General features: G+C 33.7%; 1 protein-coding gene, 1 long non-coding RNA gene and 1 pseudogene across 3 annotated transcripts; all 3 read left to right on the top strand.

Moving 5' to 3' along the window:
- Nucleotides 1–260: 260 nt before the first annotated feature.
- LOC114164416 (uncharacterized) lies at nucleotides 261–6,693 on the top strand. 2 transcript variants are annotated; one of them, XR_014984539.1, is made up of 3 exons: nucleotides 261–615; nucleotides 5,257–5,408; nucleotides 6,406–6,693. It is a non-coding gene; the product is annotated as an uncharacterized LOC114164416 (long non-coding RNA). The 2 variants fall into 2 exon arrangements; XR_003599540.2 differs by having other exon boundaries at nucleotides 261–635.
- Nucleotides 6,694–16,409: 9,716 nt separating this feature from the next.
- LOC114162778 (defensin-like protein 1) lies at nucleotides 16,410–16,978 on the top strand. The gene is made up of 2 exons (XM_028046754.2): nucleotides 16,410–16,529; nucleotides 16,618–16,978. The coding sequence occupies exons 1-2, from the start codon at nucleotides 16,475–16,477 to the stop codon at nucleotides 16,782–16,784; spliced, it is 222 nt and encodes a 73-aa protein (XP_027902555.1). The 5' UTR covers nucleotides 16,410–16,474; the 3' UTR covers nucleotides 16,785–16,978.
- A 4,603-nt stretch (nucleotides 16,979–21,581) lies between these two features.
- On the top strand, nucleotides 21,582–26,012 carry LOC146883846 (uncharacterized; annotated as a pseudogene).
- Nucleotides 26,013–26,945: the final 933 nt, after the last annotated feature.

The raw sequence follows: 26,945 nt of genomic DNA, 5'->3' as shown, positions 1-26,945 counted from the left end.
TTGATATGGAAGAAACAATCATCATTCTAATATTGAATATTTGATATATTATGTTTCCTTTATCATAAAATTTTTATTTTTATAAAAATTAATTAAAATTAATATTGAAGTAGTACGAAAATGGGTATGGGTACGAGATTATACCCGTTACCCGGTGGGGATGGGGATGGATCAAAAGTTTAATACCCGTTGGGTTTGAGTATGGGGATGAATTTTTTTTACGGGGATGGGTATGGGATAGCGAAACCCGTACCCGCCCCGTTGCCATCCATAGAAGGAAAAAGGGAAAGAAAGAGGTAACGTAAGGTCTCTTTGTTATCAGACCCATGCTTGCTGTGCTATCATGGTTTTGTATTGGGAATGACCTGTAACATGGTCATGATGGCTGAAGGAGCAGGAAGCAACATATGCTCTCAGCCTTATCCCAAATTTCGAGATTGGAAGGTGCAGATAGTTACATAATAAAAAGGAGAAGATTCATGATAGGAGGGATTCTATTTTTTTTACTACACAGGAAGAAGGCACTAGAACTCAGAGAGCAAGAGAAATCGGTGACGAGAAAAGGAACATCATTGAGAAGAAACTGCCAGGGGTATTAGAAAGGATCCACTAAAGGTACACTTTGGAGCACTTAGGTATGAAAATGATTGATGTTGGCGTGAACTGATGTTGTGTTCCTATATCATTGTTTATCTGTTGGATTATTCATCATGAAGATGTGTTTTATGAATTAAACGTGTTACTTAATGTTGTTTCCATTCTCCCTGCAACAAAAAAGAAAGATCAGAAAACTCATTCATAAACTCCATTCATAAATCGGATTTGTTCATTCTTGCTCACCATTTTCATCTCGCACCTACATAAAAAACCATAAAAAACATATTCACACGGTTATTATGCCTACTTTCATCTTCTCCCACATTCTTCCAACTACACCACCATAATCCATCTTCTTTTCATTTTCACTCCACTCCATTATCCCAACACGAACACCAAACCAACATCACGGAAATAACCCATCACCATCTTCATCTCGCATCTGCATAAAAACCAAAATAAAAAACCGAGAATCTCCATTCACACCCAAATACGGATCTGTTTCCCAATCAGTCACACCCAAGCACAAATCGAAACGAAAAACAGTCTCGGTGGCTGGCACGGCGGCTGGAATCGCTGACGGTAGTCTCCGACGGGCAGGGCCGCGCAGCCGCGAAGGGGATTGGTGTTGTCATGTGGTTACGCGAGGAAGAAGATGCCCCTGTCTCGTGCATTTCGAAGACGAGTTGTCGCCGGCGACGACGGTGGCGTCTCACGCCGGCCGTTGGACGCGCGGTGGTAGCATATGCCGCTGAAGTCACGGGGACCTGCTGCAGGAACTCCATGGAAGCCGTTTGCGTGAGATGGTGGAGGAGGAAGCTGCCATGGTTTCACTTTAGAGAGTCTGCGTTGAAGGTGAAAAAGAAACCCTTGTGGTCTGTTTTGCAGTAGAAAAGAGTTACATTTGGGCCTCTTCACCCTTTTAATTTTCTCACCATATACATTGAGTTTGGCCATTATTTTCTTCGTGCACCTCCATTTTTTACGATCCTGCACTCCCGCCTTGTTTTTTGGTTGTTGGGCTGTCGCTGCATTATTCACTTCCTCGTGCACCTTCACAATTGCTAATCTCGCACCCCTGCACACACTTTTCATTCCTATTTTGGGCTTGTTTTATATTTTACTTGCCACACCCCATCTTTTAATACAAACACCTCATTTACTTCGTAGACCTCCCATATGTGATAATCCTGCACCCCCGTATCTTTGTCTATTGTATTTGGCCCCTTGTATTTATTTTGTGCACCCCCACTAACTACTCATGTACCCCCATATTTTTGTTTTCCACTTTCACCCTTCTTAATTAAATTGTTTCTTTTTATTTATTTATTTATTTATTTTTATTTTGTTTTTTTATTATTTATTTATTTTCGTTATTTTTATTTTATTTTTTTTATTCCTAAAAAACCAAATATTTGAAAATTATTAAAAATTACAAAAAAAATAGAAAAAATCTAAAAAATGAAAAATATTCTCTTTCACTTTATTGTGTCTGTCCGGTCGCTCGCACCGTGTGACACTCATTTTCAAAAATACCAAAAATATTTTCTTTCCCTTTTAGTGTCTGTCCGACCGCCCGCGTCGTGTGACAAGTATTTTCAAGTAATTCAAAAAATACAAAAAAATATAAAATTTTCAAAATATAAAAAAAACATCACCATTTTCAAACAAAAAGTCCTTGAATAGAACTATGTGATCCTTGATTCTCCACCGTGAGATACGTAGGAGCAAGGCGAGTCCTTGTCAGGTTCACCTCTAAAAAAAATCAAATCTTTTTCTCATTTGTTTTTCAAATATCTTTTAAAGAACTACATAACCCTGATTTCTCATCTTTAATGAGAATACGTAGGACCAAGGTCAATCCTTGTCGGGCCCAAAAAATTTAAAAAAATATATTTTGTTTCTTTTAGCATTTTTGTCTTATTATTTTTGGGGAAAAAAAATAACATTTTGAAAACCACATCGACTCTGCATTTTTAATTAAAGGTACCTCCCTCGGGCGGGCGCTGTAGGGTGCTAACACCTTCCCTACGTGTAACCGACTCCCGGATCTGAAATCTGGTTTTTCGTAGACTTGTTTTATTTTTATGGTTTTCCATAGTTTTCCAAAAATAACTATGGTGGCGACTCCAAATCTCTTTTTAAACCCGTTTTATTTTTTCGGTTCGCCTTCCCGTCGCGATTCCGGTTGCGACAATGATTATCAAGACTTTCCTAATAGATGAAGCTATTAAAGTAAAGAGAAAATATTCAAAGATGGAAACACATCAACAATAGTATTCTACAATGTGATTATGAATACCAAGACCTAGATGAAGAAAAAGGGATGCTGAATGGTTGAACAGAGACAAAATAACAAGTTGGAGATTTACACATTGAGATTATAGAGTTAAATCCTATTAGTTGTGAGAAATATTGGATTGTGTGATTAACCATTGTAAAATCCTTCACATTATGAGGTATACCTATGAGCTTTGATTGTGCTATCTTAGTTTGAGCATTGTTATTGTTATTTCATTTGAGAGTTCTCGATCTTAGGGGCAGATTTAGAAGAATACCTGAAGAGCTTTATAGTCGTGATACTTGGAGAAGTTTATACGTGTGATACCTGGAGAGGTTGATAGTCGTTGTAACCTGGAGAGGTGATATTTGTTCTAATAAAGTATTTTGATTAGTGAAATATCTTAAGGAAGTTGCTTAAGAGACTGGACATAGCCTCAATGTGCTAGGTGAACCAATATAGGTCTTGTGTGTGCAATGTCTACTTTATACACTTACTTTGATTATTTTACATCTGTGCAAAATAGATAAAATGTCTACATGCTTTATTCACCCTAACCCCCCCCCCCCCTCTTCTAGAGCCAACTTGCACCAACAATTCCTTCACTCACCAACTTCTAAAGAATATTCATTTGAGACAAAGGAATTAGGGAATGATTATTTTCCTCATCAATTCTCATAATTGGCATTTATAAGTGTGCAATCATACTAGATAAGGGCATCCAAAGTCAATGTTCTATCAACAAGGCATGGATCTTAATCCACATTGAAGTTATTATTTCATTTAAACTTCTCAATTATGACCGTGTTTGTCATTTTCTTGAACGTCTTTGTAATTAGTTTCTTCATGACAAAAAGAAACAAACAAAGGAGATTGATCTTAATCAAATATCAATTACCAAAGGATGTGGAACAAATAAAATTTGAATTTTTGAAACTAGTTTGTTGGTATCAAATTAAGAAGTTGACATACAAAAATGTGTAAGAGTATTAGATAATCTATTACTTTGAAAATAGAAACATGTAAAAACAACTAAAGCACGCGATGTAATGAGAAATAATGATATATTCTTGGTTAGCACATATATGATCAACATGTCATGATTTATAGGAAATTTATAGAGATCGCACATTCAAACAAGAAAGAGTGAAATATAAAGTACAACTAACATAGCAAATGAATTTTACATCTGGTATTCAAGAGAGGTAAATTTAGGTCGCACGGAAAAAATGTGACGTAAATTTACGTCGGAGTATAGCAGGTCTAATGTAAAAAAGTCTGCGACCAATAAAAAAAGCTACAATGAAATTTGCATTCCTTAGCTTGCTTTATTTGTGCGTGTTGCATATCAAATGAAAGATTTTGATAAAGTAGAAAACAAGTTAGTGAACAAAGAAGCCAAACTTGAGACAGAGGTTGGGCAATGTAGGAAGGAGATTGAGATGTACAAGCATTGAAGTCGAAGAAAGACTGAAATATATAATTTTCAGTTCATCATCGACTTCAATACCCTTAAATGTCATGAAAGTCCAAAAGGTGCAAATTGTTTTTACCGCTACAACATATTCTTATAATGACAAACACAATGACATTCATGTAAAGTCATGTCTGAGTTTCCCAAAAAATAGACATGGCTATAAAGGAAAATACAATGTTTTGAAAACAAACCTCAACAAAGAAACATATTGGATAAAAAAATTTCCCATGAGAAACACACCACAAAAGAAGAAGACTTGGTAAAAAATGAATCTCCAAACCAGAACCATTTTCGACATGTTTTCAAGTAGTTAGAAATGAGAAAGTGAATTTAGATGTGATAATTAAAAAGAAATTTACGTTGGACGTTACTGTAAGACCTGGAAAATTTAAATAATTAATAAATATTTAATTAGCAATAAATATTTAATTAGCAATAATTGTGGATTGGAAGTACCTCTAAGAGAATTAGTTTGTCAAGTCATAGCAAAGGAGCAACGGTAGCTCAAGTGGTTGACTGTGTGGGGGTGGTGTTGAAGGGTCTTGCATTCGAATCTTGTTATGCCATGAGTGTGATGTTTTTATTATTTATTTTATTTTGCATGTATGCATGATTGTTTAATGTGGTCTCATAATCAAATATGTGCATGAAATGTCATGAAACATGTATTGGCTTGGTGCTTGTACATATGCTTGATAATTGGATGGATGAGGGTTCGAATGATGGCAAGCACTAAATAGAGACCTAGAAACCCTATTAGCTTTTGAGAAGCCACAAAAAATGGTTGTAATTTTGTATTGGTATGTGTTAAATTGGACATGTATGATTGTTGGGAACATGAATTTATGTTGTTTCATACAATTGATTGACTGGGTCGAGTTGTTGTGGATTTTTTTCACAGATGCAAAATTCTGAGTTCTATCCAAGAACTCTGATGCACCACTTGACGACAAGTAGGTACTGCCGATGCGTGGAGCGCAACAAGGTGTGCATTTTGGGTTGGTGTTGCGCGATGGGATGGGAATAGATGGAATGTGTTAGGTGTTGTTTGAGGTAAGATGTGATCTTGCATGAGTTGTAGGCAGTAGTAGTTTATGTTTTTGTTCTTTTGAAAGTTTCTTATGAGCATGTTGTATTCCTTGTCTAAGTCACTTGTAGCATGGCTTAAATTGGTGAATACTTGAGAATGTAGCTAGGATTGATGTAAAAGAGGTAGGAAGTTCTATATTGAGTCACACTAGTGTATATAGACGTGCGTTCTGTATTCTGGATGAGTGCCTGTATTATTGGTTTTCCAAAACTTGCTTTGGGGTGCAAAAACCAGAAGTTGTTATGCTATTGGTGTAGCGCTTGACGATGCAGATTGGAATGTCAGGAGATGGGTTACCCAGGGAAGCCCTTACTGAAATGTGCTCTACAATGTGTTGGGACCACCAGATGGTCTCCATTGCCACTTCATCTGGGGCGCTTAGGCTGCGCCATGCGATAATTCGATGGCATTTTGCATTGTGGCGTGTTTTGCATGGCTCGTTATGAGGGTTTTTGGTTTGGGATATGCTTGCATGGATTACGAGCGAGAAAGTTCGTAATGGAGTTGGAAACACGTGATTAATATGGACAAGGAGGTTCGTATTGGATGTAATCTTGTGTGGGGATACGAGTGGGGAGGTTTGTATGTTTCATGCTCACACTCGAGGGTGTTATGAGTAGGGAGGTTGATAACTAGATGTGTTCACGTGTGTTGGACTACGATTGGGAGGTTCGTAGAGGTTAGACTACGAACGGGGAGGTTCGTAGAATTGGACCTTGAGCGGGTAGGTTTGTGGAAGCATATGAAATCCTTAAGATCATGATTGAGTATGTGCTAATCTCATATAGGTTATGAGACTAGGGTTGTGTAGGTACCTCCTAGTGTAAAGGTTTTTATAGATGGGAAATTGGTTAAGTCATTTTGGGTGAGGTGTTTATATTATTATTTATGCTTGTTTATTCCTTTTAAGCTCACCCTTTTTGTTTGTGTTTGGCGATGATCGTGTGACTTGTCACACAGGAGCATATGTGATTCTAGGCGAGGATGGCGATGCGTAGAGATGGAGCAGGGATAACTATCGAGATTTTATTTTAGAAATTGTTCTTGGTTATCTTGGAATTTCCTTTTATTTGGGCTTTGGATTATGGATTGTAATAAAGTATTTATGAAGTATTGTTATGTTACCACTATTAAAGTTTTAAATTTTCCCGCGCTTAGGAATGATATGACATATGGAATTTTATTTTACTTATAAATTTTGCTTTATAAAGTAATATCCACCTATGATGTTACAATGGCGATGCGTAGAGACAGAGCGATGGCTAGCTATGGCAAAATTTTATGAAAGACATATGCTTTGGAACTTTGTAATTTTTATTTTCTGGTTGGCTTTGGATTTTGAACTTGTAATAAAGTATTTATGAAGTAACTTTATTTTATCCACAATTTTTATTTTTCTGTATTTGGAAATGGTATAAGATATTTAAATCTTATTCTTATTTTAATTGAATCATGTTTTACCAAGTAATATCCACCTATGGTATTACACTTACAATGTCTGATGTAAAATTGATAATTTACGTTAGACACTAGAGTTCAATATAAATTATCTCATTTATGTTGATCAATAAAGAATTCAATATAAATCGTTTTCCTTTATTTAAAAAAATGTTGCTGCGTTTTTTTATGTGAATTATTTTGCTATTAAATATAAATTACGTGCTATAAATTCAATTTCTTAAATTTGCGTATGTTAATAAGATTATATTATATATAGACATGTAACAACATTACTAATACTATAATAGAATAACATTACGTCTTTAAGTAACTAGTGAAAAAAGTCATCTAATATAGCAACTTAAATACAATCATTGATGATCTAGCATAGTAAGATGACAGAAGGTATTATCAATAAATATTACCTTTGTTTTGATTCTTCTTATATAACTAATATAAATAGATGTTATTACAGAACTACAAGATAAACACGACAACATTCTTCTCACCTTAGCTACCATTAAATGTGCGATGAATAATACATGATTTTTTCTTAAAAGAAATCTTTGTACCCATGTCACACCAAGGGATGGCAACGAGGTGAGGCAGGACGAGTTTCGTTATCCCCATACCAAAACTTAACGGGTATCAAACTTTTGTCTCATCCTCATTCTTACCGAGTAACAAGTATAATCTCATACCCGTACTCGTACCCGTTTTCTTACTACTTCAATATTAATTTTAATTAACTTTCATAAAATAATAAAAAATTACGGTAAATGAAACATAATATTATGAAATATTCAATATTAGGAGGATGATTGTTTCTTCGATATCAAATACTTTGAAATAAATTATAATTTTTTACATTTTAGATTAAAATACCAAATAAAATTTCATGAGAACCAAAACATTTATTAAATTTGCAAACATTAATGAAACCTAGTTGATAAAATTTAAAAGTATTTTTAAAAAAATATAAATGGAAAACAAATATTCAAATTAAAATATATTTTAAATGTTTGTTTACTTCAATTTTTTAAATTATAATGAATCTCTTTTTTATACACTAATAAAAGTTATAATACATCACTTGATCAAAATGATGCAACGAATAAATAATAAACATAATAATAAAATTTTAACATAGATCTTGTATCTTTTGAGCTCCAATATATGTTGGATGGTGATAAGAAAATATTCATGGCAATTACATTAAATTTTTATATTGTAGTAAATAAAATTTATTTATACAATTATGGTGAAAAAAATTACAGTATGATTGATAATGAGTTAAAAATAAAAAATAATTAGATAAAATATATCAAAATAGTAAACAACAAATAAAAATATTAAAAAATTAATAAATGTTTAGAAACAATTTGAGAGACTATTGAAAGAAATCGCATAAAGGAAAATAAATGTATAATTAAGGGTATGATAATATAAAAAATACCTTAGAGATCTAAGAAAACATTTTAAATATCAACATATATACCTAATGGTTGAGAAATAACAAAAATTGTTTTAGCAAAACAAAAAAGTTCTTCAAATGAAACAAAAATTAATAATAAGTAAGGAATTTTTTTTTTATACATTAACTAGTAAGTGAAAAGTTTGTGCTATTAAATACTTAAATTGAGAGTAGGGGTGGACCATTGTATTGACAAGGGGACCCACGCTTTATTTTATTTTATTTTTTATATATTTTAAAAAATATATTTATATATTATTATTTTAATTATATTAATTTAGTTTAAAAGAATTTTTTATAATTTAAAAATCACGTTTTATATAATTTCTTCTACTTTTTATTTGATTTCTCTCTTTGTCGTGCTTCCATCTCTTTCTCTCCTCTTATTTCTATATCAATTTTCACCATCAATTTCTTATTATTTCTAAAATCAAATTGCACCACAGAAAAATTGAGGAGTTAAGGATCATTTTAGACCGAATAATTTCTTCTTTTGAGTAAGTTTATTTTTTAACTTTTTTTAAGCAATATGTTTTTCTTTTGTATGTGACTTTTCTACACTCTAGGCATATATCTATCTATTAGAGATCATAAAATGATGTTTTAATTGTTGATCAAACTCTTCTTTGTGTAGATAGAGTTATTTTAGGCTTTGAAGTTGTGTAAGGTAAGAGCAAGATTATGAATCTACACTAAGGTAAGAGAAGCTAATCATTTAGAAGTTATTAGTTTTCTTAAAATATTGAGTCTTAGTTTTAAAATTTAATTTGGGGTAGTCATAATTTTATCTTTTCTTAGAGAGTTGAAAAATTTATATTAGAAACATTATGGTAAAGAGTAAAAGAATTGATTCTTTTTTCAAGAGGAAGACTTATGATGAAGATGAAAGAAATGCATCTACGTCATTGGTGGCGGAACTTAAACAAAAATTACTACAGCTACAAAGATCTACCGCTACAACTAAAAGATCTTTTCTGCAATGAAAATAATCAATAACAGGTAGAGAAATAAGATGAAGACTGGATTTTTAGCAAACACTATGATAATATATATTGAGAGAGATATTGCAACAAGCTTCATTTTTGATTCAGTTATTGAAGATTTTAAATCATTGAAAGAGCGTAGAGGAGCATTTAATTAAATGTAACTTTTGTCTTTTTGAATATATTATTGTTGATGATAAAATTTATGTTACACTTTTATATATATTATATTGTAAGACTCGTGGAATTTAATTAATTAAAAAATAATTAATTAATAAATGCGGGTAGTGAGAGCCTTTATGGCATTAAAATTGATTAATGTGATGTGAAAGAAATACTTGCTCAAATGGTTAACTAAAGGGACTTGGGTTCAAGTCCAATGTATGCTAATTGTGTGTTATTTAATTATTAATTTTTTTGATAATATGTTGAATCATGAGGAGTGATAATATAATCATAGAATTATATAAATTATCACGAAACATGAATTGATTGAATAGTTGTGCAATTATTTGACATTTGGCATGGTATGGGTTTGAGCCTTAGTGAACCCAAACCAAACTTTATTTTTTTGCCAAAATTTCCTTTGGTATGAAGGTGAAAGGGCAAGGAAACCCTAGCAGCCAAGGGAGGGCTGGAAAACCATCATAAGACAACAAATTGAATGACATTAACCTTAGTTTAATTGTATTTTCGTTTTGCATCATTAAACCCACATTAAGACACTAATTAGTGGCCAATTAAGGGGGAAAGAGAGAGGTTTTGTGGCTGGTCTTGTTGGATAGGTAAAGGAATACGAAAATCAGAGTGAGGTGAGTGTATTGAGTAGAGCATTGAGGCTGAATTGAGGAGAACTAAGGAAGGCTATTGGAAGCAAGGGAGAACCAAGGGCTATTCAAGTTTTAAGCTAAGGAATCCAGGTTAGGGGAGCTGCTTTATTTGTCTATATGAAATTGTATGATTTTACATTGTATGATGTATGATTGGGTGCCTATTTCTGCGTTAATTTTTCCACTGGTCGAGTTTCCAGAAATTTTCCAGAAACCGCCTGGCGGCAAGGGTGACTCCGCCAGGCAACGCAAAGCCTTGTGTTCTTGTTCAACGATTCTTTATGGGTTTTGTGATGGTTGGATATTGAGCAAGGTTCTTGTGCATGATTTGAATGTATAAACTTATGAAATCGATGATTATCACTATGTTTATATGAATTCAAGTGATTGATTGGGAAGCATTAAAGTGAAGGGAGGTCGTGTTGGGATTGGGGTCAAATTGTTAATTTGATTCTTTGAAATTAATGATAACGAAGTTGAGATTTATGGAATTATTGAATGCATAGGTATGAAAGAAATCAATTTGTTTGTAATTTATGCGCTTGATTGACTGGGACGAGATTTGGGGGTTTATAGTTCATCACGGGTGCGGGAAAAATCTGGGGTTTGCCTAGAATTTGATGTGCCGCCTGGCGGCGCATACTTGCCGCCAGGCGATAGACGCTGCAGTAGTGGAAATTGCATTTTGTGACTGTTCGGGACGCCTTTTGGGATTTTGTGAGGGTGAGACTAAATTCTATACGTGATAATTATATAAAAATAGTCCGAATTGAATAAATATGATGAGTGAACAATATAATTATGTCAAGACGAATGCTAGAATTGTTGATTTGGGGTTTTAGGGTTTAAGTAGATGCAGAACAATCTGGGATTTTTCCAGAACTGTATGCACCGCCTGACGGTGCATGAATTGCCGCCATGCGACTCATGTTAAAACAACTCACTTTCTGGGTTAGTGTTAAAAAATTGCTTGGTGGTGAAGAACTTCCGCTAGGCGACGCGTGTGGTGTTCTGTTCACGAAAAACGTTGCTTTTCGTACTTTTTGCGCAACAGGAACCGTCAGACAATAGTTTAGTCCCGCCGGGCGCCCCCTTCCTCACTTCTGAGCGCTAGGCACCACCTTCCTCACTTCTGAGCGCTAGGCGCCACCGTTTTTCTAGTTCGCGCAATTTTCGTAGAACTGCATTTCCGGGTTCATTAATTGTCCGCTTTAGGTGAAATTTTGACAGGTGGTCCATAACATGTGAGATAGAGGCTGTACCCCACCAAATTAAAACAGATAAAATGCAGTATATGAAAGTGAACCAAGTCGTCTCCCAACGACCAATGTTCTTGTTCAAAGCTTCAATTTCCAGACGAACACAACAATACAACACAGGGGGAGTTTGGCAGATTTACGGATGCAACACACAATTGAAAACTTAAATGCAGACGTCTAAAATCAATGTAAAAGCAGCGTTGATTCCTTGCTTCAAATGAACATCCACCAATCACGGATCACAACTCAAAATGGTTATATTAACTCTCATGGAACCCGAATTAACTACTAAGCGCAAATTAACTCGAACTCAAGTGCAATTAAGCAAAGCACACATCCATGAATCTGCTATAGTTCACTAAGCATGAACACACAATGATTCCACTTTGCAAATTAAGCAAAAACAGAATGGTTTCTTCATTTAAACCCAAACGCAAATTCAGATTTGAGAGATTAAGATAACTCCACCGAACAAAACACTAATCTCAAGGTTTCAATCCATTATCTGCAAAGAATCAACACCTAAAATTAGTTCCTCATGGAATCCGAATTAGGCTTCAACATAAATTTTGATTCAACCATCCAAATGAGTGCAAATTGATGCAGAAAACCTAAATTGGTGCATGAATCGAAAAAGTGCAAGGAAAGAAAGGGGCAACAACAAAAACAACAACAAAAAATGAGAATACTTCAATATAAATGTTGCCCGTACAGTAGAAAACGTTAATACAAGTTCAATGTGCTGTCCAAGACTCATAAAACGTGAAAAACGAATGGAAAACGTGAAAAATTAGCTTGTGCCTCCATGGGTGACCTTCCAAAGCTTAAAACATAAAAAATGGAGGTTGGAAAGAATGTAGAAGGAGAAGTGTGCGGCTGGTTGCATGCATTCAGACCTAATTTCGTGGTCCCACCACCCTGCCACTCATATTTGCGATACTTATGATTTAATCTAGTTTATGATTTGGATTTAGTTTATTTGACTATGTAATGAAGTTTTAAATTTCCTATGTTTTGGGAAATGAAATTTAATAAATGACGCTGACGTATTATTTCTATTTTATTTTATTTAAAACCGTAATATATGGACGAGATGTTACAATTGTTATCATATTTGTTGAATTTTATATGAGTGCTTGTTTTGAATAGAGAAAATAATTTGAGGAAATGAAAACCTTTTTTAATTAGAAAAAATAATTTATATATAATAAATATAATTTGGCCCCCCTAAAATTTTTGTTCAAGTTTCGTCACTAATTGGGAGTATTAAACATTCTCATATGAAAGAAAAATATATAAAAAATAAAATATTAAAAAATAATTGAAATATTCAAATGTGAGACATAATTTTTTTAATTGACATACATAATTTTAACATAATTACATAAAGGTTATGATAAGATGAAAAATATAATAGAAATGTGAATGCGTTTCATGACAAAGCAAATAATTAGAAGAAATAAAAAATAGAAAGTATATATATATATATATATATATATATATATAGTGAGAGAGAGAAAGAGAAAGTTACTTAATTAATTGTGAATATTTTAATAATTTAAATAGGGACGAGTATTATGGCGAGGATATGTACATCCCCATACCTAATTGAAAAAGTCAGAGATTCCCCATACCCATACCCAGTTAATGCGTGGATTCCCCATCAAAACATAGATGTGTTTGGACAATACCTACAGAGGCAGGTTTATTTGCCATCTCTCACACCATAAGATATTTAAATCACTACATATTTAAATGAATGATATTAATATTAGAAAATGTAAGCATATCTAAATTATAAACAAGTTTGTAATTCATCACGTAATAATTTAAATCATTTTAATTCTCATATTTTAAAATAAAATTTTAACATTTTAAATACTTTTATTAATTTTATCTTAACATAATTTAAAACAATTAATAATTATTTTTCTTCTTAATTATATTTTACATCATTTTTAATAATACTCATTGTAACGTCCCATTTAATAAATAAACGTAATTAAATGAAACATCACACAGAATAATATAAAAGGGCATTGTCATGGAGTAGAAATGTCACTCCCTACAATTGTCCATAATACTTAGAAGAAAACGAAGGCACACCACGATACCATTAACAAAACGAGATAAGAGTTTAACAGTATTCAGAATACATGCTCAAGGAGCAAGGTAGTACATAGGCCATAGTGCCTAAAAAAGGAACTTGGAGCAAGGGGATCCAACCCAAGACAAGCTACGTAGTAGAGTTTCCATCACCCTGAGGACCATGAGGAGTTCCCACATCTGCTCACATCAATAAATTGATGATCATCACAAAAGGAGAAGACTGCACACAAGACACACAAACAAACAGAAAGGGTAGGCTAGAGTGAAAAAAGTTTTACCATACAATTGCATACAATTTAAAAGACAAAGATACATAAAACAACCAAGCATGTGATGACCAACAAGCAAGATTCTAATACTCAATTATCCAGATACATATAATTAGTCGGATTCACTCGATGCTTGCACTTGTGGTGGCCTCTACTGCTCTGCAGAGCCATTGCCAAAGGGCTTCATCCTATCACGCACAAGGTTAGCCTTCAAACATCTAAGGCCATTATCCTGCCAAAGACTAGGGCCTCCTGCTACTCTCACCACTTGAGTCAGTACGCTCTATGTGAGACTCATTGACTCTTTAGAGTTTCAGGATGCAATCCTTACTTGAATCCTTACTAAATTATATAATGAGGCACCACCATGAAACCTTTGTGGAATTACGTCCTAACCATGAGGCACCACCATGAGCTCCCACCAAAAAGGGTTCATGAAATTACGTCCTGACCATGAGGCACCACCATGAGATCTCACCTAGAGATTCATGGAATTACGTCCTAAACCATACCAAAATCATGTCTCACCAACCAACATAAAATTATCATACATACCAATCTCATGTCAATATATATAACCAACCATCCAATCATGTTCCATACGAAATATCATACCAAACTCATCAATTCCAGCTCATGAACTATTTAAATACATGCATAATCACTCAATTCAAAGCTTCAACATAATAATCTAATCAAGCATGCGACCATCAACCAAGAACAGAGGAGAAAACAACACCTGAGCACGTTCTCGCCTAGTTCTCGCTCAGGCTATAAGGCCTCGCTCAGGCGAGAGAATTCTCTCGCTTAGGCGAGCTCCTATCGCCTAGGCGAGAGCTCGAAAAGTGGAATAGTGGTGCTTTCGCATTTTCTTGCTTAGGCGAGACTTTGCCTGAGCGAGATGGCTTCTCGCTCAAAACTGGAGCTCGTCGCTTGAGCGACAGCTCGCGCAAGCACCTAAGAGGGTTTCTGATACTCTCGCTGAGGCGAGACCCACTTGCTTGGGTGAGAATATCAGATTTCCTCCACTGTTCATGCAGGCCAACACAAAGATTCATCTAGAGCAATGTACAATACATATTCATATCATTTTAAACACCATACAATTACCAAAAGCATGAAACAAAGTTGAAAAACAAGCAATATACATTAAAACGCGAAACCATAGCTTCCCTTACGTGGAAGAATGCTAGCCAAAAAACTCCGACACCTAAGCCAACGAACACAACAACTCCAAAAGCATATTCGAGAGTTGGAAATAATGGGACAGATTCAAAACGGGGTTACCAAGGTGAACCCTAGTTAGAATCACAACAATAGAGCTAGAAATAAAAAAGGTACGGATGAAGAACCAACTTACATGAGAAGGAAATGGAGTCGAGCTCGCTTGAAGATGAATGAGGTCCAAACCCTAACAGAGCTCTGTTGAGGGAAAATAAAAGTGAACAAGGGACTGATTTTGCAAAGTGAGTAGAAAATGAGAGGGTTAGATTGGTTTAGGGATTTTGGGTACCCTATGGACCAGCCTTAGGCCCAACTGATTAGGGCAGACCCTTAAACATTGATGCATAATTAAGTGGGCCTTACACTCATAAATTTAAACTAAATATTCATAATCTTCATATCACTTCATTTTCATTAAAAACATTTTCGATTAATTATAAACGTTTACATTTTTTAGAAGGGTATTAAATGCCTTTATTACTAATCAAATTTATCACATTTTTAAATTTTTTTTTTCATTCATATTTAAGAAAAAAATCATTTTCCTAATTTAATTTTCAATAATGGTTAACTTTTTTAATTCATAAATTTATTAACAATAAAATATCTATTAGTTATTTAATTTATATTAATTAATTTAGTTTAGCGGTTCATATATATTTCTCAATAAATGTTTCATAATATTTAATTATAATAAAAAGATCAGAAATTTTAGAACTCGATTTCCAATCTAATCAATGAAGTGAAGATTGAGAGTTACTGAAAAAAACACACACTGGTAAGTTGGCCCATTTTTTCTAAATTGTCTATAACAATAATGAAACCTACACTGCCATTCTGATAATACACAAGTTCTAGCTTCAGGACAACTACACCAGCAAGAATCAGAGGAATCCAACGTTGGAAAACGATGTTAACCATACATCATTTTCTTTTTTATTTGTTTGACAAATATATATATTTTTACATTATTGTTACCATTGGTGTTTAAGATAACATAAATAATATTTAGCAAGGCATCAGCATCTGGTTTTTGTTAGTTTTTGTCTGTTTCTTCTCCCAGAGTTGCAGGTCACGTGAAACTGTACATCGTGAATCCCCCACCTCAGTAAATAGCCATTACTCCTTCACCACCCCATTTTCATTAACACAGATAAAATGACAAAACAAGCTCTTACATTTCAGACAATGGCATGCACATAGGTACACTTCTCTCTGAAATTTTCACGTGAACATGCCTCTTCTCTTTTCAAATCTCAAACATTGAGCCACTGATTCTGCCTGGTTTTGAATCTTTCCACACCATTATCTCACACGTCATGCACGCGCTCTTCCCACCAACTTCTTCACTTCACTATATAACGACACTTTCTTCACCCATTACAATTATTGCATACACACACTGCCCCAGAGAGAGTAGGTTAACTTGGTGAACATAGAGATGAGGAAATCATGTGGCTTTTTCTTCTTGCTCCTTCTTCTGGTCTTTGCTTCCCGTAAGATTAATCTCTTCTCTGTCTTTTTTCATTACATAATAATGTCGCTTGTTTAACTAGGTTCTATGTGTTGTGTTTGTGGTGGCAGAGGTGGTGGTGCAGACGGAGGGAAGAGTGTGCGAGTCACAGAGCCATGGGTTCAAGGGTGCATGTACCGGAGACCATAACTGTGCTCTGGTATGCAGGAACGAAGGCTTCTCCGGTGGCAACTGCAGAGGCTTCCGCCGCCGATGCTTCTGTACCAAGATTTGCTGAGACAAAATTCAAACATCAGTGCATGCATCTCACTACCAAATAAATCACATGCATGTACTCTTTCTCTGTTATCCATTTGGAAATGGGATATAGCTGCCACCACCACCTATTTCCAGTATTTTCTACTTAGACACCATTTGCTTGTGTTTGTTCAGCCTTTATATTTATAATTAATAATCAATGCTTCTTAGTTACCTCCTTGTTACATTTCATCTGTCCCCGTGATTCTACGAGTTTCTCGATTTTCAATTCTTCCTTCCGTTATCTGTCATTTGTTGTTTTTTTCATGAAAAAGAATGTTAAAGGAAAGAGTGTTCTGTACTCATAGAGCCTAGGACAACTCACAGAATTAATATTTTTTACCAATATTTCAAGTAACGAGATTCAAACACTGTGATGAGCTGAAAGACTTTGGTCTGCTGTATGTCTTAGCATGATTTTCTGGAAATCAGTTTAGTTGATAAAGTTAACTCATCCTTGAAATTCCTTATGCCATAAAAATTCGAAAAATCTTTGTTGAAGGTGATGGAGACTTTTTCTATATTCATTAAGTTTGCTTTGCTTTGTTTTTTATTTTAATTCAGTACCAGAAAAAGACTAATGAGAACCTTGAACTCGTTTTTCCTCCATATATCTCATTACATTTAAACTACTCAAACAGTCAGAACAATTTCCTGTAAAATGATGTATTTGCTAAGAATAATGATGGTGGATGGATATCTTTTATACTATCTGAAAATCTTATTAATTTTAAGCAGACCATCCATATTTGGTAATTGGGGCCATCAAGGACTGGGTTAATAAAAATGAGGGATGGGTTTTCATTAGGAACTGTGTAGTTGTGGCTGAAAGTATCACCAGAGACGATGGTGGATGTCATTGTCGCATAACCAATAAGGAAAAAGAAGAGATGATGAGAAGAAAAAGAAGGATAAAAGGGTTCAAACTAACTAACATTATAGAGAAAGTTATCAAAATTTTTTTGAATTTCATTGAAAGAAATAAGACTTGCATAGAATCTGTTTTCACAGACACCGAAAATATTGAATTCAACCACAGTAGACAAAATGCCCAGAGGGACCAAGTCAAGCATATAAATAGAAGACCAAATACCTTGCAACAAGAAAATAATACAATCCTAGCTTTATTATATGTTAAAATTCATTGAAGCCTACTTATGATTGAAGAAAATTGAGAAGAGAGAGGTATAAAACAAATCTCCTTTTGATACAAGGACTTTAATATTCAGTTTTTATGTTGTAATACATGTGTGAATCTAAATCTTATATAGGGTGAAAATAACAAAATTAAATATTATATAAGAAAAAAATTTATAAACTTGATGTCTTGGTCACATAGATAATCTCTTCCTAATAAATGCCCTTATGAGAAAACCCATAAGTTGTGATCTCAAGAGTCATTGTTCCTACAGAGCTTGTAGAATGAAAGAAAATTTCTCCCAAATTGGTATACCATTCTTTATGGTGAAAACTATGTTCTACGAAAATTTCACCATGGCACAAATCAAAATGTAAAAGAAAAGAGATGGGAAAGACAAAGGCAAAATCATGCTTGTTTGTAGATGTTTCACAAAAAATATTTGACGCATGAAAGTTAAACTTGATAAGGGAGTTTGAGCTACAAAGGATGAAAGTGTTTGAGACAATTAAGGAATACTCAAACAAATTCCGGTGACGATGCCAGAGAAATATGAAACATTTATTGTTCATTAGAAAACATAAAAGATCTATCCATAATTATTAGGACATAAGGGATACATGCTCTCATAGTCAAGAACAACAAAGGAAAAAAATACAACAACACACATGTTTTTTCATCTAGTTCTTAAGAAAAATAATCACCAACCCAACAAGTGTTGGTGGAGGCCATATGTAAAATGCCACAAATGTGGTTAATTGGGACATGTGGAAAATATATGAAAATTTCAAAATCCTAGATAAGATGTCAAGATTGTAAAGCACAAATCAGAAGATAAATTACTTCTTACAACATCATATTTTACAATAATCATATCTACAAAAGGTTTTATTATAAATAGTGGTTGTGTACAAATCACATGACTCAGGATCAAAATTTTTTTAAAGAGCTCAACAAATCAAATATTTTTGAAGCAAGATTTGGAAATGGTGAAGAACTTGTAGTGAAAGGTATAAGAACAATATTTTAAATTAAAATTTATTTAGGTGTCAAATTAATTTTTAATGTCATATATATTCTTAAGATTACTCAAATTCTGTTAAGTGTTGCTCAAATGTTAGAGAAAAGTTATAAGGTCTCATTTGAAAACAAACATTGTGTGTCAAACATGCTAACATTCTAGAAGTATTCAAAGATCATATCAAAGACAAAATATTTGCTTTGGATTTGGTGAAGGTGAAATTGGCTCCAAATAAAGAAAATATAAACCAAGAATCAAAATAAAATGAAGATGAATATCTCTTGAAAAAGTTTGATGTCAAATTGAAGAAATTATTTGAAGGCTCACATTTTGACATTCATCAAAAGTCCAATGTACTATCATGAAACCCAAAATTGGTAAAGGAGAATCAAATTAAATTAAAAATGTCAAATTAAAAGAAGATGTGATCCCATGGAAGAAAGAAAGAAGTAAAAATTACAAACACAAAAGAAGGAGAATCAAATTTGAAGATTTGAAATTCAATTAAACATATATTAAGTAGGGAGGAATGTTGAGAATATTTACTTAATATCTTTTTTTTTATTTAAACCAATTGTTAAGATATCTTTCTGCTTTAGAAATTAGTTATTATTTAGATTTAAGAAATTAATATTGAGATATTGTAAATATTTGGTATTTGATATTCTGTTGTATTTTTCTGTATATGTAGAGTATATGAATACAAAAATAAAATGACAAGTTTCTCCATATAACATATCTCATATATCTTTTGTATTTCTCATATTTGCAAAATTCCTAGAAATCCCAACCTTTTAGAAGCCCTCTTATTTAACTTGTTCAAGAATACAAATATGCATAAGTTAGTTTTTACTAAGATGACAAGTTTCTTTTAAGAAAATTTTCCTCATTAACTATTTATCATTTTTACGTAAACAATAGACGTTTTCATAACCATACTTCATTGTAAGCATTGTTATAGTGGAAAGAAAACTTGTTATAGTGCTCAGGAATGGATTGAATATCAGAACTTGTGTCACTTCATCACCCACTTTCTAATTCCATTGATAAAAACAATTGTAATATGATCCATAATGCACCTTAGTAAGAACCAATTGTAATATTCACCTTTACTTGGAAAGATCTAAACAAGGAATGTGAGCTATTTTTGGCCATTCACCTCCTTTTTTCTTGCTCACATCCTTCTCTAACCATGGGTTAGTGGAACTAGAAATGGTCAAATATTCCACACTATGGCTTAGGCAGGGTGGAAGACACCTCAACTTGGAACAGTTGTGGATGGTCAAATCATGAAGTAAGGAAAAGTTTCCAAAGCAATCACGCAAGGATTCAAGGTATGGAAGTTCAATTAAGGTTAAACTCTCTATGGCAATCATATGTTCTAAAGCCTCATGCACACCTTCCATTTCTTCTCCATAACTTTTGATCAGCAAATCCTTAACACACTACTAAAAATTTGGTGAATAATGACCAAAATCAGTGACTGGAAAATTTGGTCACTATTAGTGACAAAATCAATAACCAAAAAATATTTTTATGATTTAGTAACCGAAAAAGTGATTGATTTTTTGGTTACAAAAAATTAGTTACCAAATCGGTCACTGTATTATTTAATTTTTATTATATTATTTTTATTTTAGTTTTTGATTTTTTGATTTTTATTTTCAAACCTAATTTTTCCCCTTTCCCCCCTTCGTTACCCAAAATTTCAGAAGTGGTATCTTACAAGATGGTTCTATCATAAACACTTTGTGACCCTAACTCTACATTCTTGCAACTATGAAAGCCAAGCATTCTCACCTGAAATCTTCCAAATTGACGCACTCTTTCAGCCTTTAGTCTTTAGATTCGAAAATCAGTCTTGCTATTTGAGTTCGAAATTAATATTAACTAACACAATGTCTATGTTTTCTATTTAATAATTACACGTGTAATGCTATTAATTGATTCATACATAAAATTAATAATTCACTTTGAGTGAGGAATTTTGCTAGTTAGATAAATATAGGTAGGAGTGGTAATTAAATGTATGAGGTAGAAAATAGATGCAAAGCTATAAAAATTTGGCAGCCGAGAATAATACATTGAACTTAACTTTAACATTGTCATTGGTTTTTTTATTTTTATTAGTTGGAAATGTAAATTTGACTTTTTTTGTTATGATTAAAAGTTATTCTTGTGACAAAATTAAGGATCATATAGGAGTGGTAAAAAAGTAAATATTTTTATTAGTTTGAAATGTAAATTTGACTTTTTTATTGTGATTACAAAATATTCTTGTGACATAAAATTAAGGATCATATAGGAGTGATAAAAAAGTTAATATTTTTATTAGTTTGAAATGTAAATTTGACTCTTTTATTGTGATTAAAAATTATTCTTGTGACATAATATTAAGGATCATATATGAGTGATAAAAAAATGAATATTTTTATTAGGTTTGAAATGAAAAATTGAATTTTTTATTTTAAATTAAAGTGCTAAGTGAAAAATTCTAAGCTTGTAAATACAATTTTGAACATCAAAAATTGGTACATAGGGAAGAAGTAGAAAGATATTTGGTATATTATGGTATGTGACTTATTAAAACTTTTCATTGGTTGATTACATGACAAACTATGAATGTTCATGAAAACTGTAGTTGGATGTATACTAGACTCTTACCTGGTCGAAAGGGGTACACTGAAGCATTTTTAAATGGTGTGACTGAATTTGTGTCGTTTGCTCTAGAAAAATCAAACTTGTCAAATGGTAAAATTAGATGCCCATGTAGTAAATGCAAAAATCTTAACTTCTTAGATTCTGAAGATGTTAAAGTTCATTTCTATCAAAGGGGATTTGGGCCTTCTTATTGATATTGGACATGTCATGGAGAAATTGATCCAACTTTGTGTGATGTGTATAATACTTATCCAAATTCATCTACACGTGCACATGAGGATCATAATCAAGACTTTGACCGCATGATCCATGAAGCTGTTGGTGTAGAGTTTTCAAATAATTATGGTCAACAAAATGAAGAGTTTCCAAATTCTGAAGCAAAAACTTTTTATGATTTATTGCATGCTTCACAAAAACCACTATGGCCAGGATGTACTAATCACACGAGTTATCGATTGTTGTTAGATTGTTGACAATTAAATAAGAGGAAAACATGTCCCAAAGATCTTTCAATCAAACGTTGGCTCTTTTAATATAAACACACTCGGCAGAGAACTTTGTATCAGAAGATTACTGTAGAACCCTAAAACTAGTTTCAAAACTTGGTTTATCTGCAAAAATAATCGATGGTTGTATTGATTGGTGTATGTTGTTCTACTCAGATGAGGATAAATAATTAACAAAATGTAAGTTTTGTCACAAACCTCATTACAAGACAAAACAGGTGGGTAGGGGTAAACATAAAGATGTTCATGTGAAAAGAATGCATTATTTACCTCTCATTCTGATGAAGGATTATGTTGTTTCTTTTTAAGATTATTGAATATGGTGTGAGTTGATTAAGAAAGCTAAGTGAAATCCCCACTGGACATTAAGAAAGCAAGCTATCTAGATGTGAAGGTTCCTTTCCCAAAGCTCAAGAGAAGAAGATGATGGATTGATTCAAAATGAAAAGGAAATGGAAAGCACATAAACCATAGAAAACCAAGAACAATTAAAGTAAGAAGAAAACATAAGATGGAAAGGAAAGAAATGGTAAAAATGTGAGAAGCACGCCACTACAACACTAGGCTAAAAGCCATGGCAACCTTGAAGATGAGTGGATATGTGTCGCCACTTGCTATGCAAGATAAGGCTTAAAAGTATTCACTCCCAAGGGAGGAAACTCTCACAAAAAAAATGGTTGAGACACAAGAGTGTTTTTACTTCAAAATGTTCAACCCTTTTACATGTCTTGTGATGGGTTGCGCCTAAAATGCCCTCTTTTCCTAGGCTCTCTTTCTTTCTCCCTAGCTTCAAGCCTTTGAATGTGCTCTTGGATTCTTAGGTCACTTTGCTCCTTGTCTGTTCTCAATTGTTCAAAGGCCTCCTTCCTAGACAACTCCAAATCCCGAAGCAATCTCATCAATGTATTGTTTTTGTTTGGTGTAGGTGCATTTGATAAACTTGCCATGATTCCTACAACAAAAACACTCAAATCCGTGACAAAAGAAATGGATTAGAGGTTAGACAACATGAAAACTGAGACCAAATCCAACCCAAAATGTAACCCAAGTGTTTAGATCACTCTTCCAAAGTAACAAGGCAAGGCTAGCACTCAAAATCCACCAAAGGAGTGAAGCAAACACTTTTAAAAACTTGTTCAAAACCTTTCAAATGCAATACAAGTGATTCGGCCACAACATCCCAAGAGTTTCAAGAAAAGAAAACTACTAAGACAAAACAAAGAACACCTAGTGACAAGCAAGAAAAGCACAAAAACAAGGAAAGCTAAACTCTAAAGAAGAAAAGTTTGAGACAAAACTTTTAACAAGACTAAAACAAGAAAAGCACATTTTAAAGACTCTATGGAAAGCACTTGACAAGCATCTTCAAGTCGTAAATCATGCATACACCAAGAAAGATCATAACCAAGTTAAAGCATGGAACTAATTAGCCAATATCACCCAATTCTCAAGTATGAAAACTAGTAGCATAACACCTAGTGAAAAACACACTTTTAGTTCACCAAGGAGCAAGGTTGATCTCGATTTTTAGGCAAAAATTGGTGCAAAATTTTCTTCTTTCACAACTAGTTTCATAAAATGGTGAGAAAGAGTTTTAGGTGGCTTGGACACTTAGTTCCTCAAGTTTTAGGCCAAAATCAATTTCATGGAGCTTACATCAAGCAAGACATAAAGTGAAAGCAATATTCAAATACTTGGAAAAACAAGAATAAGAAAACTTCAAGTTAACATATGACATATGACTCAAGCAAAAGTTAGGCACATTTAAAGACTCAACATGACATACACAAAGACACAAACATGTAGCTATCATGCATTTAAACTCATGGATTTGAGACTCAAAGACTAGGCATCCAAAGTAATGTTATCCAACCACATTTAGGAGTAAGAAGAGTAACAAAAACAGTAGCCAAAACTGCCCAACATAACCTGAAAAACGTTGATTCGCGATGATCTTGGCAGCTCTGACCTTTGCTTACTATTTCAATCATAACTCTCTCCACAAAACTCCAAATGCATTGGTTCCTTTTTTGTTAGAAACTAAAATAACAGAGCTTTCTTTTGACATCAAGAACGTAATTTTTGGATCACTGAGCAGGTGCAGTTTAATCTTTTAAAATCGTTAACTGTTTCTGCCAGCATTGTTTTTGTGGGCAATGGAAGTGGATTTGAACCATACAAAGATAGCTACAACAAGACAAGGTTAGCACATGAAAAACACCATATTCAAGATAACCTAGGCTCTAGATACCAAATGATGAAGGATTATCTTGTTTCTTTTGAAGATTATTGAATATGGTGTGAGTTGATTAACAAAGCTAAGTGAAATCCACACTGGACATTAAGATAGCAAGCTATCTAGATGTGAAGGTTCCTTTCCCAAAGCTCAAGAGAGGAAGATGATGGATTGATTCAAAACAAAAAGGAAATGGAAAGCACATATACCATAGAAAACCAAGAACAATTAAAGGAAGAAGAAAACATAAAATGGAAAGGAAAGAAATGGTAAAAATATGAGAAGCACGCCACTACAAGGTTAGGCTAGAAGCCATGACAACCTTGAAGATGAGTGGATGTGTGCCGCCACTTGCTATGCAAGATAAGGCTTAAAAGTATTCACTCCCAAGGGAGGAAACTCTCACAAAAAAAAATGGTTGAGACACAAGAGTGTTTTTACTTCAAAATGTTCAACCCTTTTACATGTCTAGGAGCACCCCTTATATAGAAGAGTTTAAGGGCCTTTAAGCAAATAAAAGATACCTAAGGATGTCTCTACAAAAACCTAACCCTAGCTTCTAGAAACTAGGTCAAATAAGGTTACAAAAAATGAGAGACAAAAGAGCTAACTATGGTGTGTGCAAGGCTAATTTCGTTCTAGCACAAAAGGAGACAAAGAATGTGTCTCATATGTCTCCAAAAAGTGGCCAAAGTGTGCTAAAAGTAAAGGAGACCAAAGGTACATAGGTACACTTGCTTCATGCCTTCTACTTTATGCTTTATGTTTTATGCCTTACTCTCTCATCCACATCATTTATGCTCCCCAATCACCACGCGCCACCTAGCATTGCTTTCTTACTCCTAATTAACCTACAAAGCAAGTAAACATAGATTAGCATGTTGACTTAAGTCAAGTCAACTATAGTCAACAAGTCAAACCTAGTCAAAGGTCAACAAGTCAACTAAAGTTGATTCAACTAAGTCAACGTAGGGAATCAAAAATAACAAACACAAATGAAAGGGATGAAGGATTAGTGAACTTCCTTTCTAAACATGCTTAGTCTTCTTAAGCATGTGTCTCCATCCTTGGTTGGGGTCAATCCTTCATCACATTCCTAGGCTTAAGAGATTATATTCATCAATGAGTTCTGCTCCACATATGAGGCGGCATTATAAAAATAGAAGAAAGGAAGGAATTTTGCGTTATCCGTCAGATAGAGAAGTATGGAAACACTTTGATGAAATATTTCCTGATTTGCAGTTGAACCAAGAAATGTAAGATTGGGGTTATGCGCTAACGGTTTCACACCATATGGTCAATCAGGAAAACCATATTCCTGTTGGCCAGTGATATTAACTCCTTACAATTTACCACCAGAATTGTGCATGACTACTCCATACATGTTTTTAACTTTGATTATTCCTAGGCCAAAAAAATCCAAAGGAAAAATAGATGTTTATTTGCAACCATTAATAGATGAGTTAAAACTATTATGGATTGAAGGTGTATTAACATATGACATATCAAGAAAACAAAACTTTATCATGAAAGCTGCATTAATGTGGACTATCAATGATTTTCCTGCATATGGTATGTTGTCTGCTTAGAGTATATCAGGAAGATTAGCATGTCCACATTGCATGAATAATTCAAAAAGTTTTTAGTTGGACAATGGTCGTAAGTTTTCTTGGTTTGATTGTCATCGTCAATTTTTGCCTATGGATCATGCATATAGAATAAATAAGAATACATTTTTGAAGAATAGAGTTGAACATTCTCAACCTCCTAAAGTAACTAGGGAACTACAATTTTCGTGTCATGATTAAGGTGTAACTCATAATTGGATAAAACAAAGCATTTTCCGGGAATTGCCATACTAGAATTCCAACCTATAAAGGCATAATCTTGATGTGATGCATATTGAAAAAAATGTGTTCGACAATGTCTTTAATACAGTTATGGATATCAAAGATAAGACCAAAGATGATATGAAGGCAATAATGGATTTAAAAAAATATTACTGAAGAAAGGAGTTAGAATTACAACAACTACCATATGGAAAACTTGTGAAGCCTAAAGCAAAGTTTGTGTTATGTAAAGAAGAAAAATTTGTTGTGTATAAATGGATTACTAAGTTGACAATGCCTGATGGTTATGCCTCAAATTTGCGTAGTTCTGTGAACATAGAACAAGGAAAAAGGATTGGAATGAAAAGTCATGATTGACGGATCAAGGAATAACACCTCCAGCTTAATAAAGAAGCACACCACAAGTTTGGTTAGATTGGCCAGCCTTTTTTTTTTATTATTGCACCAATTCACTTTTCCAAACTCCACCCTTCAAGAACAACACCTCAAGCTCCTTCTAGCGTTGCACCAGTGGATTGGATGATGAGGCAATTTTTCCTGCATTACGATTTCTAATTCCACCGCTTGAAGCAACACCTAGTGCACAACTTTGCAAGTTGAACACGCACCTTCGAGACAAGCGGTTTTGCTTAACACCTCTTGCAATCTGCTGCACTGATTGGACCAAAAGCATATATGGTTGGCACCGAATAAAGTTCAAGCTATTTATTTGGCACTTGCTTTTACATC

Source organism: Vigna unguiculata, chromosome 9 (assembly GCF_037176805.1).
Source record: "Vigna unguiculata cultivar grain cowpea cultivar isolate G323 ecotype 2 chromosome 9, ASM3717680v1, whole genome shotgun sequence".
NCBI lineage: Eukaryota > Viridiplantae > Streptophyta > Magnoliopsida > Fabales > Fabaceae > Vigna > Vigna unguiculata.
The sequence above is the reverse complement of the archived record's forward strand: the minus strand, read 5'-3'. Positions and strand labels throughout refer to the sequence as shown.

Coding starts and splice junctions, on each gene's coding strand:
- LOC114162778 (XM_028046754.2), top strand. CDS start 16,475: ATGAGGAAATCATGTGGCTTTTTCTTCTTGCTCCTTCTTCTGGTCTTT. Junction 16,530..16,617: donor TCTTCTGGTCTTTGCTTCCC/GTAAGATTAATC, acceptor TTGTGGTGGCAG/AGGTGGTGGTGCAGACGGAG.